Source organism: Canis lupus, chromosome 1 (genome assembly GCF_011100685.1).
Source record: "Canis lupus familiaris isolate Mischka breed German Shepherd chromosome 1, alternate assembly UU_Cfam_GSD_1.0, whole genome shotgun sequence".
Lineage (NCBI taxonomy): Eukaryota > Metazoa > Chordata > Mammalia > Carnivora > Canidae > Canis > Canis lupus.
In genome coordinates this window covers 83,729,787-83,744,217 of record NC_049222.1, presented here as the reverse complement: position 1 = coordinate 83,744,217, position 14,431 = coordinate 83,729,787, and the positions used below count along the sequence as shown (strand labels likewise).

General features: G+C 39.0%; 1 protein-coding gene across 1 annotated transcript in view; it reads left to right on the top strand.

The window, feature by feature from the left end:
* Nucleotides 1–10,219, top strand: part of OSTF1 (osteoclast stimulating factor 1) — an 86,857-nt gene extending 76,638 nt beyond the window's left edge. The window contains exons 9-12 of the mRNA XM_038527069.1: nucleotides 328–406; nucleotides 3,328–3,426; nucleotides 9,232–9,262; nucleotides 9,688–10,219. Of these exons, the coding sequence (XP_038382997.1) occupies nucleotides 328–406; nucleotides 3,328–3,426; nucleotides 9,232–9,262; nucleotides 9,688–9,727 (249 nt within the window). The 3' untranslated portion in view covers nucleotides 9,728–10,219. The remainder of the gene's footprint in view (nucleotides 1–327; nucleotides 407–3,327; nucleotides 3,427–9,231; nucleotides 9,263–9,687) is intronic.
* The last annotated feature ends 4,212 nt before the right edge of the window (nucleotides 10,220–14,431 follow it).

Below are 14,431 nucleotides of genomic sequence, written 5' to 3'. Positions count from 1 at the left end.
CTCCGGCGTCTCCAGGCATCTCTAATTCCTAATTCATGCTAGCTTTCCGCAGGGATAGATCTGCTTGCTTCTTCCTGTTGTCTCCCTGTGCAGGCATCTGCATTTCCACTGGTTCTCTGCCAAGTTGGTTGCTAATCCTCCATCCTATCCCCTCACCCCAAATGACTCTTCTGTCGTCTCTTGAGTCTCCTTTCTTGCTTTGGGATTTTACATGATTTCTTAAGTTGTTCTCATTGTAGGTTTACTTAGAGTAAACCTAAATTCATGCATATTATCAATCCAGTCTTATTTTTAAAAATGCTTCTTTCTCTTTTTAAATCACCGTAGAACAAGTTGGGAGACACAGCTTTGCATGCTGCTGCCTGGAAGGGTTATGCAGATATTGTCCAGTTGCTTCTGGAGAAAGGTAAAGCATGTGCCCAGTTTATCTGCCTTTACTTACCCTAGAAAAACAGGGTGTATTTTGAAAATGGGATTTTAATGTCCACTGTGTTTGTATCATAGAGTTGTTACAATAAGATGAAATTACAGTATTTGAGGTGATTTGTGTTTTTAGTTTTATTTTTTTATTTTTATTTATTTATTTTTAAGTTTTTAGTTTTAAATTAAAAGTTTGGTAAGCTTTAAGATTACATATGTTACTTTTAGTATGAGTTTATGATCCTATCTCAGAAAGCTGTATGGGTAAAAGTTGCTGAGGTCCCTATTCACACAGAAAAGTCTCAATAGAGAAGAAAGAAAGCTGTGGTTATAATGTCCTCCTTTGAGCCGAGCAGGTAATAGATATAGGAAGAATGAGAAGATACCTTGATTATCTATTTTTATACAAGTCAGAAGGGACTGAAATTATGGACCGACCATCCATCCATCCATCCATTTGTCCTGCAAATATTAATGAACACTTATGGAGGGCCAGGCATATCCCCCATACTGTACCCTGGTCTAGAAGGCTATAACCTGAGTTGCTTGATTCCTCAGGTGTCATAAGGGTGCACTTTCATTAGGGATCTTTGAGCAGTGTTATGAGATACATGAGAGGAAGTGTTATTGATTTAAAGTATGTGGATGATGTAAACCTCAAGTATAAAAGAAGAGACAGCATGGGGACCACTCTAGTGCCCCCTCAAGGTTATGCTGAGAACTGCATCATCTGTGCGGGCAGTCACTAAACCGCTCCTGCTGCTGAGACGTTGAAATGAGCCTAGTCTCACCTGAGATGTGCTATAAGTGTAAAATGTACATCAGATGTCAAAGACTTAGTGAAAAAAGATGTAAAGCATCACAGTTTATGTTGGTTGTATGACAGAGTGGTAACACTGTGGATACGCTGGATTAAAGAAAATGTATTATTAAAATGAATTCCAGTTTTCGAAAATGTGCCCACTAGAAAGTTTAAAATGACATATATGGCTCACATTGTATTTCTCTTGGGTAGCACGAGTTGAGAGGGACACAAGAAATGATTGTTTCTTCTCTTGCATTGCTGGCTCTGAACATTTCCTGTCCTGGCAGAAATCACATATATGAGTTCTAAAGTGTAATTTAATGTAAGATATGATTAGTCACAAAACTCTTAACCCTCAGGGGTCTTTTTTTACCTGGAGCACAGTGAGAGAATGAGGTTTCATTGTTTGTTTTTTAAATATTTTATTTATTTATTTGAGAGAGAGAGAAAAAGCAAAGAGAGAGAATAAATGGGAAGGAGAGGGAGAAGCAGGCTCTCCGCTGAGCAGGGAACCCAACATGACACACGACTCAATCCCAGGACCTTGGGATCATGACCTGAGCTGAAGGCACACTTTAACCCACTGAGCCACCCTGGTGCCCGAAGAATGAAGTTTCTATAGACCCTTAGCTACGAGTAGATCTAAATCTGCTAGGAGGGAGATTTTTATACACAATCGCCATATTCCTAATTAAAGATGCCATACTTTCTTTCTTTCTTTTTTTTTTTTAAGATTTATTTATTCATGAGCGACACAGAGAGAGGCAGAGACACAGGCAGAGGGAGAAGCAGGCTCCATGCAGGGAGCCCGACATGGGACTCAATCCCCAGTCTCCAGGATCACACCCTGGGCTGAAGGCGGCGCTAAACCGCTGAGCCACCGGGGCTGCCCGCCAAACCTTCTTAACTCAGTATTTTTGTGCCTGTGAATTTCATTGCATTTAGTTTTTGTTTATGGAAGAGGATGTGGTTACAAAGAAAATGGCACTCTCATATATTGTGGCAGGGGGTGTATATTGGTAAAGCCTTCTTGAAAAGCAATCGGACAATAGTTAGGAGAATTAAAAATGTACATATCCTTTCATTCCAGCATCACTTCTAGAAAACCATACTTCAGAAAGATGCTGTTCAAGGAGGTTTACAATATGGTTTGTGATAAAGGAACAGCCTCAGTGCCCCTCAGTAGGGGGGTGGTTAAGTAAATTTTGCATTGTCCACAACGTTGAATACTTACAGATGTTTAAATAGATGGAATTATAAGGATATGTACCATAAGGGAATGAGTACCAGTATGGATTTGTTGGGTTAAAAAAAATCAATTTACAGACCAATGTATGTGATACGACTATGTATATATATGCATACATACATGCATCTGTGAATGCATTCATGCACCTAAGGAGATAGGATTGATGCCCATTTGCTGGGAATGGCTTCCTGTGGACAAGCTGGAAGAAGGGAAGGAAAGGTGAGTTAGGGGATGAAATGGGACATATGCTTCTGTTCAGCATACTTCTATATTTTTGAATCTTTATCAGTAAAAATGCACTCATGAATTCTGATATAATTTTTACCACAGTGAAGACAAGAGGAAAAAAAGCAAGTAGAAGATGGGGCTGCAGGAACCATGGATTGCCTCTAGGTTTTATTGTGTTACTCTTCTGCTAATTTGCACAGGAGTATACTTACAGATATAAAATATTAATCCCCTCAGGTGCAACCCACGTAGTCTTTTCTCAAGAAGCAAAGGTTGTAGTAAATTTAATCTCCAAAAATTGGTGCCAAGACACATTGGAGTCTGACTGACTTAAGATTCACCTTGGGGATAGTAAGCTCCCTGCTGAAAAGTCACATTCAGTATTCTGAGGACTTGAAAGGAGAGGCTATATTTTAATTGTGCCCAGTTAATTATCAGGAGTGCAGCTGCAAGCTCCCTGATTCAAGATGCCAAATGTGCTTTTACTGTTCTGAAAAAGCTTACTTTGGGGCCAGAATGGTTCTCTAGTGAGTTTGGCCAAAAGTTATTAGTTTTGGTGGAAAGAAGATTGCTACTAGAGGTTCTTTAGAAACACCTGATGTGGTTTTCTTGTTTTGGGGGTAAGGTGCAAGAACAGACTTAAGAAACAACGAGAAGAAGCTGGCCCTGGACATGGCTACGAATGCCGCCTGTGCATCTCTCCTGAAAAAGAAACAGGGGACAGGTATTTGGTTTCAATCCTTTTTCCTCTGGGTGCCATCATGACCAAGGATTATCATCTTAGAACTGGACACAAATGCTTCTTGGTAAACTCTCTGTGTGGTTCTAAAGTTAGGTTTTATCTCCTTGGTCTAATTTGGAACATTCACCATAGAAGTAGCTTTCATGCACACAAGTTGAAGAGACATCAACATTTTAGTATTTTATGTATGTTTCCTTTGTACCTTACAATCAAATTGTAATCACCTTGGTTTCCATTAGAGTTCTTATCAGAGAGCCATGGTCTCCATATCCTCATTTCCTAGGTTCTTACGAGTGGTTACCTCTAAATATTTTTTCAATTAAGCACTGAAGGGCTCCATGATTATATTTGGTTTCTATTTTAATTGAGAATATCAGTAAACTGTAATCAGAATCATTCTAGACTTGGTAAACAGTTTGATGATTATTTATAGGCTGGGGTGGTTTTTAAAGGTAAAGTTTAGGTCTACATTCTTAGAGACAAAAATATCTGTTGGTGTGGGAGAATAGGTCTGAAAGAAAAAAATGAAAGGTTTGTGTGGTTGTTTTTGAAAAGGTGTTAAAGAAAAGGTGTAAAACGCATTTGCATCCTTCGTGGTTACTATTCAGAGATTGGCCATTTATTGGACCTCTCAGTACATAACTCAGTACTTAACCCCCTTTAAGCTTTCTTCTCATTCCTCTCTCTGGTCTCTCCCCTTTTCTTTTCTTTTCTTTTCTTTTCTTTTCTTTTCTTTTCTTTTCTTTTCTTTTCATTTCATTTCATTTCATTTCATTTCATTTCATTTCATTTCTCTTTCTTTCTTTTTTAAAAGATTTTATTTATTCATGAGAGACACACAGGGAGAGCCAGAGACACAGGCGGAGGGAGAAGCAGGCTCCCTCCAGGGAACCCAATGTGTGACTCATCCCAGGGCCCCGGGATCATGACCTGAGCCGGAGGCAGATGCTCAACCGCTGAGACACCCAGGCGTCCCTGGTCTCTCCCTTTTATCCACCATCAGCCTCCTGGCCCATAGGAACCCAGAGGTAGAAAAAAGAAAAGTAAAAGATGATTTGGTTGGAAGGCACATTCAGTCTCTCCCCCCCCACCCCTCACTTCTCAAGCCTTATTCTACTTTTATCTTATGTTTGGCACTCTAATCTCACTTTGAAGAATAAGCCAATGATTGATACATCTTTTCCACCATTTTCTAGACTGGAACCACTATAATGGAGAACTCAATTTTCACAAGTCTTTATTTAGCATTGCTACTCATCATTCCAACCCTTTTTAGTATTGCATTAGAGTCTAAAGTTTAGACCAATCCGTGTTGGTGGAGAATCACCAAAACAACTTTTGAGACATTTCCAGTATAGAGAGGCTAAGTGCATTTGTTTCCATATTAATATCACTCTCAGAGTTCTGAACTTGTGTAATGAGATACTGATTTCTGTTTTCATCGTTTGAATCACGCTCCCATTAATTTTTGAACCCTTGGAAAGCTTTTCTCTTCCTTAACTGAGTACCCTTTGTTTTATGAAAAGAGGCAATGTTATCTTGTCCCATAGCCCAATTCCAGCAGAGGCAACAAAATAAAGTCAGTCTTCTCTTTCCTGCTTTAGTCAATCAAAAATAGCAAACAGTCCCCCTCTCTTCATGACTCACCAAGGGAGCTTCCCAGAATTATCCTCCATGTCCATCACCAAATTCTCATCTTAGCCTTCCTCACGAATCTGCTTTTCCTTTGATTCTTTACCCAAGGTAGGTCTTTATTTTAGATTTTTATTTCTTTTAGCTTCAGTTCAGATAGAGTGTAAACCATTAAACCATTAAGCCACTTGGGTTCCTTAATTATTTAAGCTGTGAATGCTCCTGGCAGAGCTGGTGTTTCTTGAAAGTATTTACTCATGCACAGATGGATTGAGGGTCTGCTAAGTGAGTGAGAAAATACTTATCAGCTGAGTCGTGCTCCCCATCCTACATTTTGATTGAGAAGCCATATATGCAGATCTGAGGGAGTGATACCTCTACTAGGCATGTACCTTCTCCTGCTGGCTGCCTTGGTTGGTTCAGGAAGTTGGACTATGGCCTAACTTCCTTTTTCTGCCACTGACTTCCTGGTGCTATGTGGGTACTTTCAGAATACCCTAACTGTGGAGTAAGACTTCTTATGAGCTACAGATTATCAGACTCTCATGGGTACTATAAGCTTGATTGTGATAGACAAGGAAAATACCACAGTTGCTTCGGATCCCAGAGAGCTGGACCCAGAAGCCTCCATGTGAGCAGCAGGAGCTGGGGGAGGCAGGTGGCAAACTGCTCTTCCCCCCATGACCTTTCTTCAGTCTTTGTAGAATAGGATTGGGAGGCAGTTCTCTTTTTCTCTGTTCACGCCAAGTGTCTTTAGTCTACTTTCCTAAATTCGTATTGATTTAATAATGGACCCATTCATTAACAAGGTAATATGGGGGCCTGGCACACAGAGCCAAGAAATGAATTTTCATAATTCAGTTTTCACATTACCTCTTCTTGTCTTTTTTTCTTGCTTCATGCCTGCAATCATCCAGTAAAAAGTTTCAATTTGCATTGTGATCCCAGTTGGAATTGGAGTTGAGTTATTGGGCTATGTATAGTTAATTGCCAGCACAAACTCTACCCTGGAAAAAGTATATTCTGATGTTGTTGCCCACTTTTAAAAGTACACCTTTTTTTTTTAAGATTTTATTTATTTATTCATGAGAGACACATAGAGAGAGGCAGAGACATAGGCAGAGGGAGAAGCAGGCTCCCTGTGGGGAGCCTGATGTGGGACTCCATCCTAGGACATCGGGATCTCGACCTAAGCCAAAGGCAGACACTCAACCACTGAGCCACCCAAGCATCCCTCGGATTTTTGATAGAGAAAAAATAAGTCATATTTTATGTTACCTTGAAGGGTAACTTGGGGATATAAGTGTGGGGCCAGGGTTCAGCCCCACCTTGAAGGTTCAACTCTTTAAATCCTTTTTTCCAGATTTTACAAATTGGGGTATACTTTATATTAAGTAAATATATAAATCCTAAGTTTATCATCTTTTTCTTTTTCTTTCTTTCTTTCTTTTTTTTTTTTTTTTTTTTTTTAATAAACTGTGCTTGTACCTGTTTGCCACAACTCAGATCAAGGTAGATCCATACTCCAGAAGCCCCCCTCCATATCTTCCCCTTCTCTCACCCTAGACCGGTTTTGCCTATGCTTGAACTTGATATTAATGGAATAAAACAGTATGTACTTTTTCTAAAAAGATTTTATTTATTTATTTAGAGAGCAAGAGAGCATGTGAGAGAGCAAGCACGTGGGGGCGGGGTGGGGCAGAGAGAGAGGGAGAAGCAGACTCCCACTGAGCAGGGAGCCCCACATGGGGCCAGCATGTACTTTCTTGAGTCTGACTTCTTTTCACTTAATACGGAATGCTATGTCTATGAGATATTTCTAGATTACTGTGTCTGCCTTTCCACTATTTATCATTCGTTTAAGTGCTGGTGCTTGATTTGGAATGTGCCAATTGAGGTCAGTGACACTGAGAAGAAATGGAAGTGAGGTAGGGGGAAGGGGATGCACTGCTAGGAGATACATTACCATGTGATGGCCGCCACCCAAGATGGGTTGTGAAGAGAGATAGCTCCTCAGATCTTGGCCACATGAGAGGTTTCCAGAGAAACTACTTGAGAGCAAGCAATCCATGAAAGGAATGAAGGTGAAAGAATTTATTTGCCTGATTCACACCTGTCTCATGACTTCTTATCAGTAAAGTTTGCACCATGGTGAGCCATCTTCTGCTAACAGGATAAACGAGCTTGAAATAAAGGGCAGAAGTAACCATTGAAGGAAAAAAACATCTCAAATGGGCAAAACAGGATTGTAGCAGCAGAGTAGGGTAGGAAAGAGCTTTGTTATTATCTTTTTGTCTTTAGCTTGAAAAACTGCTTTTCCCAAGTTTACAGTGAGTCATGAAGTTGGTGTGTGTGTGTATCCAACAAAGTATATTCCACCCAGATCTCCAGAACTTCTGATTAAGGAGGATGGAGACGAATACAGACAACCTGTGGAATTCTAGTAGTTTGGAAGCTGGTGTGAAATCATTGAATTTTGCCTCTGTCCGGCTTATATCTGCTTGTTCTTTCATCTTTCCTTCTTATAAAAAAATAAATTTGTCTCTACCTCCTTTGTACTAGCTCTCTCCTGTCCCTTCCTTTTTCTCAATATTTTCCTAAATTTGTAAAGATAATGAGTGAAAAAAAAACTACAGTATCATTAGCATACCTAAAATTAATAATTCCTTCATATCATTGTATAACCTTGACATTGTCTAACATTTGCCATACACATTTGTTTATACTTTGTTTACTTATTAATCTGTTTGCTTAATTTGTTTATAGTTGAAGTCAGGGTCTTTTTTTTTTTTTTTTTAAAGATTTTATTTATTCATGAGAGACACAGAGAGAGAGAGAGGCACAGACACAGGCAGAAGGAGAAGCAGGCTCCATGCAGGGAGCCTGATGTGGTACTTGATCCAGGGTCTCTAGGATCACGCCCTGGGCTGCAGGCGGCGCTAAACCGCTGCGCCACCGGGGCTGCCCTGAAGTCAGGGTCTGAAGAAAATCAAGCTCTTATTGGGAGATATGTCTCTTAAATCACCTTTTCTCCCTCTTTTGTTAGCCTGGCAATTACTTATTAAGGAAGCTGGGTCAGTTTTCCTGACTTTTCCAGTCTAGACATTGCATATACGCACCCTCTGGTGTTGTTTGTCATGTTCCTCTCTCCTCTGTATTTTTGTCAACTGGTGTTAAATCTCGATTAGATTTTACATTTTATCTGTCTATCTAAGGGGTAGAGGGAATAATATGTCATGAAGAAAGCTGTGTTGTTTCATCAGAGGCACATAATATCTGTTGCTTGTCCTCTGACGTTAGCATTTATTGATGATCATTGTGTAGATCCATTGTTTCACCAACAGTTGTAAAACAAGTGATACTCAAATTCTGTCATTCCTTTCTCAGTTATCAGATGGGACATTCTATAAAAAATTTTTTTTCTTCATCCATGGTTTGATTACTCAGAGTTAATAGTTTGTGGAGTAGGGGCAGAAATAGAGGCTTGATTTTTGTCTTTGTTAGTGAGTTTTTGAAATAAGGTACTGATTCCCTATTGTTCTCCAAAGAGGACTAGTGAATTCTCTTTGCTGCGTGTTGAAATATTTGCTGTGTTGCAATCCACTGTATTTAGTACCCTTACTGATAGCTCCTCTTTGGCTAGTGGAGGAGGTCCCTTCAGGTTGGATCTTGAATCTTTTTAATACGACATTCTTTTTGATGGCGCCCTTGTTGTATGGCATGATGAACAGTTCCACTTAGCATCTTTTACATTTTTGTGCCCCAGACTTGGCATCAGTCATGTCTCCAGTAAGTGTGGGGAGATAGTATTTAGAGACCATGATAACATACATTTTTGAGCTCTAGCAGTGGTTCTCCTTGCATTTCAATTTTCCACCTAAAATTATACCTCGTTGTAACCTGTTGCTTTATAAGCATTTAACTAGACAGTTGAAGAGGTGAGCAGTTAAAGATCAGATAACCCTGTTCAAGCCTGATTTAACATATGGTGGGGTTTGGTTCTTTCTATTTCAAACATACATACATACATACATTTATTTATTTCATTCTTTTGCTCCTGAGTCTACTTTATCTGTGCGTTTAAAAATAAAAGTGAAGCTGCTTTTTCCTTTTCCTTTTTTCATTCTCTTCCTTTTCCTTTTTTCCCCTCATTAGTTATCTTTCTGCCCAGTGACATTGCCTTCAGGTAAGGCCACAGACTGTCGTCTGTCTGACCAAAGCCATGTGTATGCACTTGTCATTGGGAGAGGAGGTTGGAAGTACAGTTGTCAGAGTGAAGGGGCTTCCTGTGTGTTCCATGCTGACCATGGTGCATGTTGCTGGTTGCATTTTGGGCGAGATAGATTCATGGTACCTTAGCACTATGTGCTTTATTTTTTCGCATGTCTAAAGAAAGTGCAGGGAGCTGTATTTGTCAACCTCTCTGGCAGCAAAAATTGAGCAGTTAGGAAAGCAAAAGTTGGAAAAGATCTGTGGGGGATGTACTGGGATGACCCAGTCTCTGGGTCTGAGGAAAGATTACAGTTTGTTGAGCTATCAGGAGCTTTGAAAGTGAAAAACATCTGAGCAATTTGTAATTTCTCTGTTTTGTTTTTCCCCCATTCTACTTAGATGCTGTTCGAACATTAAGCAATGCCGAGGAGTATCTTGATGATGAAGACTCAGATTAATTCCCTTCTGGAGCTTTGAGATTAAAACTTCTGTTGCTTTTGCATTCCAAAACCTTTGTCTTTGCCAGAAGAGTGTTGGTAACTGTTTGGTTTTGTTTTGTTTTGTTTTTAAAGTCTATATGAATATGGAAGTATTGCACTGTGTTTGAATAGACCATGTAAATGGGTAGGTTTTCACCTTCAGTTTGCCAATAAGTGACTGGATACTTTGCTGTATAAAGTATGTTTTTGTTCACCAGAGTAGAACAAGAAGAGATTATTTCTATTTATCAAGTTAAAGGAATTTTAAGAATTTTTTTCTTTAAAAAAATCAGAATTTTTTTGTTTTGTTTTCTTAAAGTTCTTTACCTCAAGGATTGAAATATTTTGAATGGATTTTTCAAGGGGGAAACGCTTGTTAAAATAATGAACCAAAAGACTTAACAGAAAATCGTCAGCTGTTCTGACAAAAATAAACATTTTAAGAGACTGTATTTCCTTTGTCTGTTTTTGTGGTATCAGTATTTGCTGGTAAATAAAGCTTTTTATATTTATATTTAGGTAAAGGCTGATTTTATTTTTTAAGTCATGTTTCACATTTGTTAGCACAAAGGAATCGTAATAGCCAAATTTCTGCTCACTGTATATATTTGCTTTGATTAAATTCAAGATAATAATCATTGAGAAGATATATTTATAATAATATGTATAACATTAGTAATTATTAGACTTTCAGTGGTATTTCTCAGGTTATACTTAGTATGAAGAAATCCAGCGACTCATTACAGTTTGCTTGTGGTCTGAAAAATTTTTTAAAATTGATTTTCTTATCATGGAAGATGTCAACATTTTCTATAATGGAGTAGCGAAGAGCTATGACATTTTTTGTGTTCGGCTTTTCACTTTGATAGCATTTGTTTTCCCAGAGTGTGGCTCTAGCTCATAACAATTCAGATTCTTTGGCTAAAACATCAATTAATATTGCAGGGAGCCTTCTGTACCCCTGAAATGACACTTGATTTGAGATTCAAATTCTAATTTTGTCATCACTGTTGGTATTTGCCTAGATTCCAGGCCCTCGGCCCACAACCATATTTTGCAAGGACGTCAATGCAGATAGATTTCAAAAAACACGTTGGTGCAGAGAAGGAAATGTTTGAAGAAGGAAGTGGGTTAGCTCAGGAAATGAATAACTGCCACTCTGAGAGCTTTCTGTCTGTGACTGTTTGGGTTTTTTCTTTGTGGGTGCCTTGAGGAAGGGTATCCTGAGAAGTATGTTTGAGGTCTTTCTAGTACCCCATCCAAATTTTAATAAAAGGAAATCTGTATAATAGTGACAGCAGAGGATGAGCACAAAGTTTGAAATTAATGCAAGAGGGTATTCTATCCTCAACATAACTATGTTTACTAAACTTGAGTTAAGCATATATATTTCTTCATAAGCATAAATTTGAAGATATGAAATCCTTGTAGAAATTGTATCTGTTCCCAAAGAACTTTTAGGGATTCATTCTTTATTTAAAATTTTTTTTTATTTATTAAAATTTTTTTTTTATTTCTTTATTTAAAAAAATTTTTTTAAGAGGGAGAGAGCATGAGTGGGGGCAGGGAGGAGCAGAGGGAGAGAGAGAATCTTTAGCAGGCTCCATGCTCAGTGCAGAGCCCGACACGGGTCTCGATCTTACAATCCTGAGATCATGACCTGAGTCGAAATCAAGAGTCAGATGCCCTGCTAACTGAGCCACACAGGTGCCCCTAACGATTTATTCTTTAAAATGGGTTTTTGTGGGGCTCCTGGCTGGCTTAGTTGAAAGACTGTGACTCTTATTAATCTCGGGGTTGTGAGTTTGAGCCCCACATTGAGTGTTGAGACTGCTTAAAAATAAAATCTTTAAAATGAAATGATAAAATAACATAACATAAAATGTGGGGGTTGTGCCTTAACAAAAAGCTTTTGGAAATCTCTGACTTTTTTGTTCTTATGTACTTTGGGCCTTGGATGATTAGGATAGATGCCAACTAAACACTTTTAATTTTTTAAACATAGACGAAGATTCAGTTTGCATGAGTATAGATAATTTTTATGAAAATGCCCTGTGCTTGATCTGGGCATATTATTTATGTTTTTGAGGAAAAGAGTAGCAAGTGGCTTCACTGTCATTGCTTTTAACATTATGGAACTGAGGAAGATTCTAGAAAGTTGGCCAGCCAGAGTTTTTTGGGGGTAGAGAGTTGACTTAGGTATATGCATGAGTTGCTGGTGAAACAAATTTGGTGAAACAAAAAAGGAGGTAGCATTTTGCTGTGGTTGAAACTTCATGGGAAAATCTGCTTTTTCTTTTCGTTTATTCAGCCTAGCTGATGGCCGCTTTTTCAAGGATGTTTAATGCTGAACTCAGCAACAAAAATCAGTTCTACAGTTCTAAGAACGTGTTACCCCTCTGATTCTTTTTTTTTTTTTTTAATAAATTTTTATTTATTATTTATGATCGTCACAGAGAGAGAGAGAGGCAGAGACACAGGCAGAGGGAGAAGCAGGCTCCATGCACCGGGAGCCCGACGTGGGATTCGATCCCGGGTCTCCAGGATCACGCCCTGGGCCAAAGGCAGGCGCCAAACCGCTGCGCCACCCAGGGATCCCTACCCCTCTGATTCTGTGCAGAAGAGAGCTTTGATTATGTTCTAGAAATGACTGGAGGTTTTGCTGTAACCTGAGCTTTCTGACAGCCCCTGTGGCCTGAACTCCTTCCCAGTCCATTGTGTGCTTTAGATAAAAAATGGCTTCCAGCCTGTTGGGCAGTGAGATATACCAGCTTTCAGCCCAGTAGCCTCATGCAAAGAATGGTTTTTATCAGTTTCCCATTTTAGTTTACTTTCTGGGACTGGTCTGCGACAAATTATTTGTTGTTGGGCTGCCATGCTTTGCATTGTCAATTTGTTGATTTCTGTATTTCTCTGGTGAGCTTTCCCCACCCCATTGTTTTATTTTTTTTCAGTAGAGTGGCCATGTTGTTCACTAAAGGGAAATGTTGAACAAAGTGGTAGTGACCTTTTTTTTTTCTTAATCTTAAAAAACAAATTGGAAATAGTGCTGCAAATGAAATCTCAGATAATTTTAGGCAGAGGAAAATAAAATCTTTCCATATAAGCCACCTTCATAAAGGTTCTTTATTATGTAGAATTTCTGATTTACTAGTATTTCTTATTGTGAGCTCTGTGCTTCTCATCTTTGTGAGGGATGATTTATTTTCTGATAGGCTATATGGAGCCTAAAACTTATATCAGCTTTTACCCTGTTGGCTTTGACTTTGTGCTTGTTCTCTCGAATTTTATGTTGTAAATATGTTTATAGCAGTAATACATAGACAGCTATACATTGTACAGCCAAACTTTGAAGTCTCTACTGAAAGTTGAGGTTTTGGTGGGAGAAGTATTGCAAAATATTCTGTTCTCCCTATTTTAACTGAAAATACAGCTTTGGTGAGATTTTCTTAAGTGAAGGAAAAATTGTAGACCACAAATTTCTGGTTGCTTTCCCCTTATTTCTTAATAACAAGCCTTTACATTGGCCCATCCCTTAAAATGACATAAAATTAAGTAAAACTACTATTTATTAAATGCCTACCCTGCCAGTTCCTATACCAGGCAGTTTCACAGACATGATGTCATTTGATCTTTACAGCAACCCAGGCAGTGAACATTAATGCCTCTATCTTTTTACAGAAAGGCTGAGGTTTGAAGAAGTTAAGTAGTGAGCTCAAGGTCACACTGCTTGAAGATGGAAGTGCAGGTCTGGCCAAGTCCTGAGCTAATGCACCTGCAGCCTACTGCATCTGGCAGAGGATGCCATTCACATTCAGCCAGAAAAATATGCAGAAACAAACCAGCTCCTTTTCCAACTCAAGCCCTGGATGTGGCATCTAATAAATTCAGTATTTCTACTAATTTACTTAAATGTATTATTTAAACCAATCCTAAGAGCCTTAAAAAAAAAAAAAAAAAAAGGATTTTCCCCTATTTCCCCCCAGAAAATTTTTTTGCATTTTTGATTCCCAGTAACCCTGAAGAAATATGATTTGATGAATGAGTTTCCAAATTCTCCTCTCTTTGCAATAACTATAAATGAGTGCAAAAGAAGGAAAGCCTTGATTAGCAACTAATCGCTTTGCTCTGAATTTGTATTGCTAACTTCAACATTTTCCTCAGATGGTCTGAGAGCTCCTCACATATTTCCGTGTGATCATAAAACGAACTGTGTGCCTGGGAAGGGTTAGAGAATATTGTCTTACCCAAGTCTGGGAGTTTGCATGGACATGTAGGATATACCTCCTCCCACTTCCCACGCAGTTCTGTTGTCTTCTGCCAGTGGCCATCTGCCTGGGGCTCCTAGCAGGCTCAGCCTTCCACCTATACTTCATTCTTGCCAACTGGGGGCTGGGGTGAGGTCAGGTTCCTGGCTGTGGCTGAAAACTGAAGAAATACAAAAGTATGAGTTAGCCTGAGAGGGAGCAGGAAGGAAAGTGGAAGAAGAGACTAGGAGGAAAGAGGGTGAGTAGCAAAGGAGAAATGGTGACCCTCTCTAAGTTAAACAGACTTTTTTTATTTTAATTTTTTTTTATTTATTTATGATAGTCACAGAGAGAGAGAGAGAGAGAGGCAGAGACACAGGCAGAGGGAGAAGCAGGCTCCATGCACCGGGAGCCCGA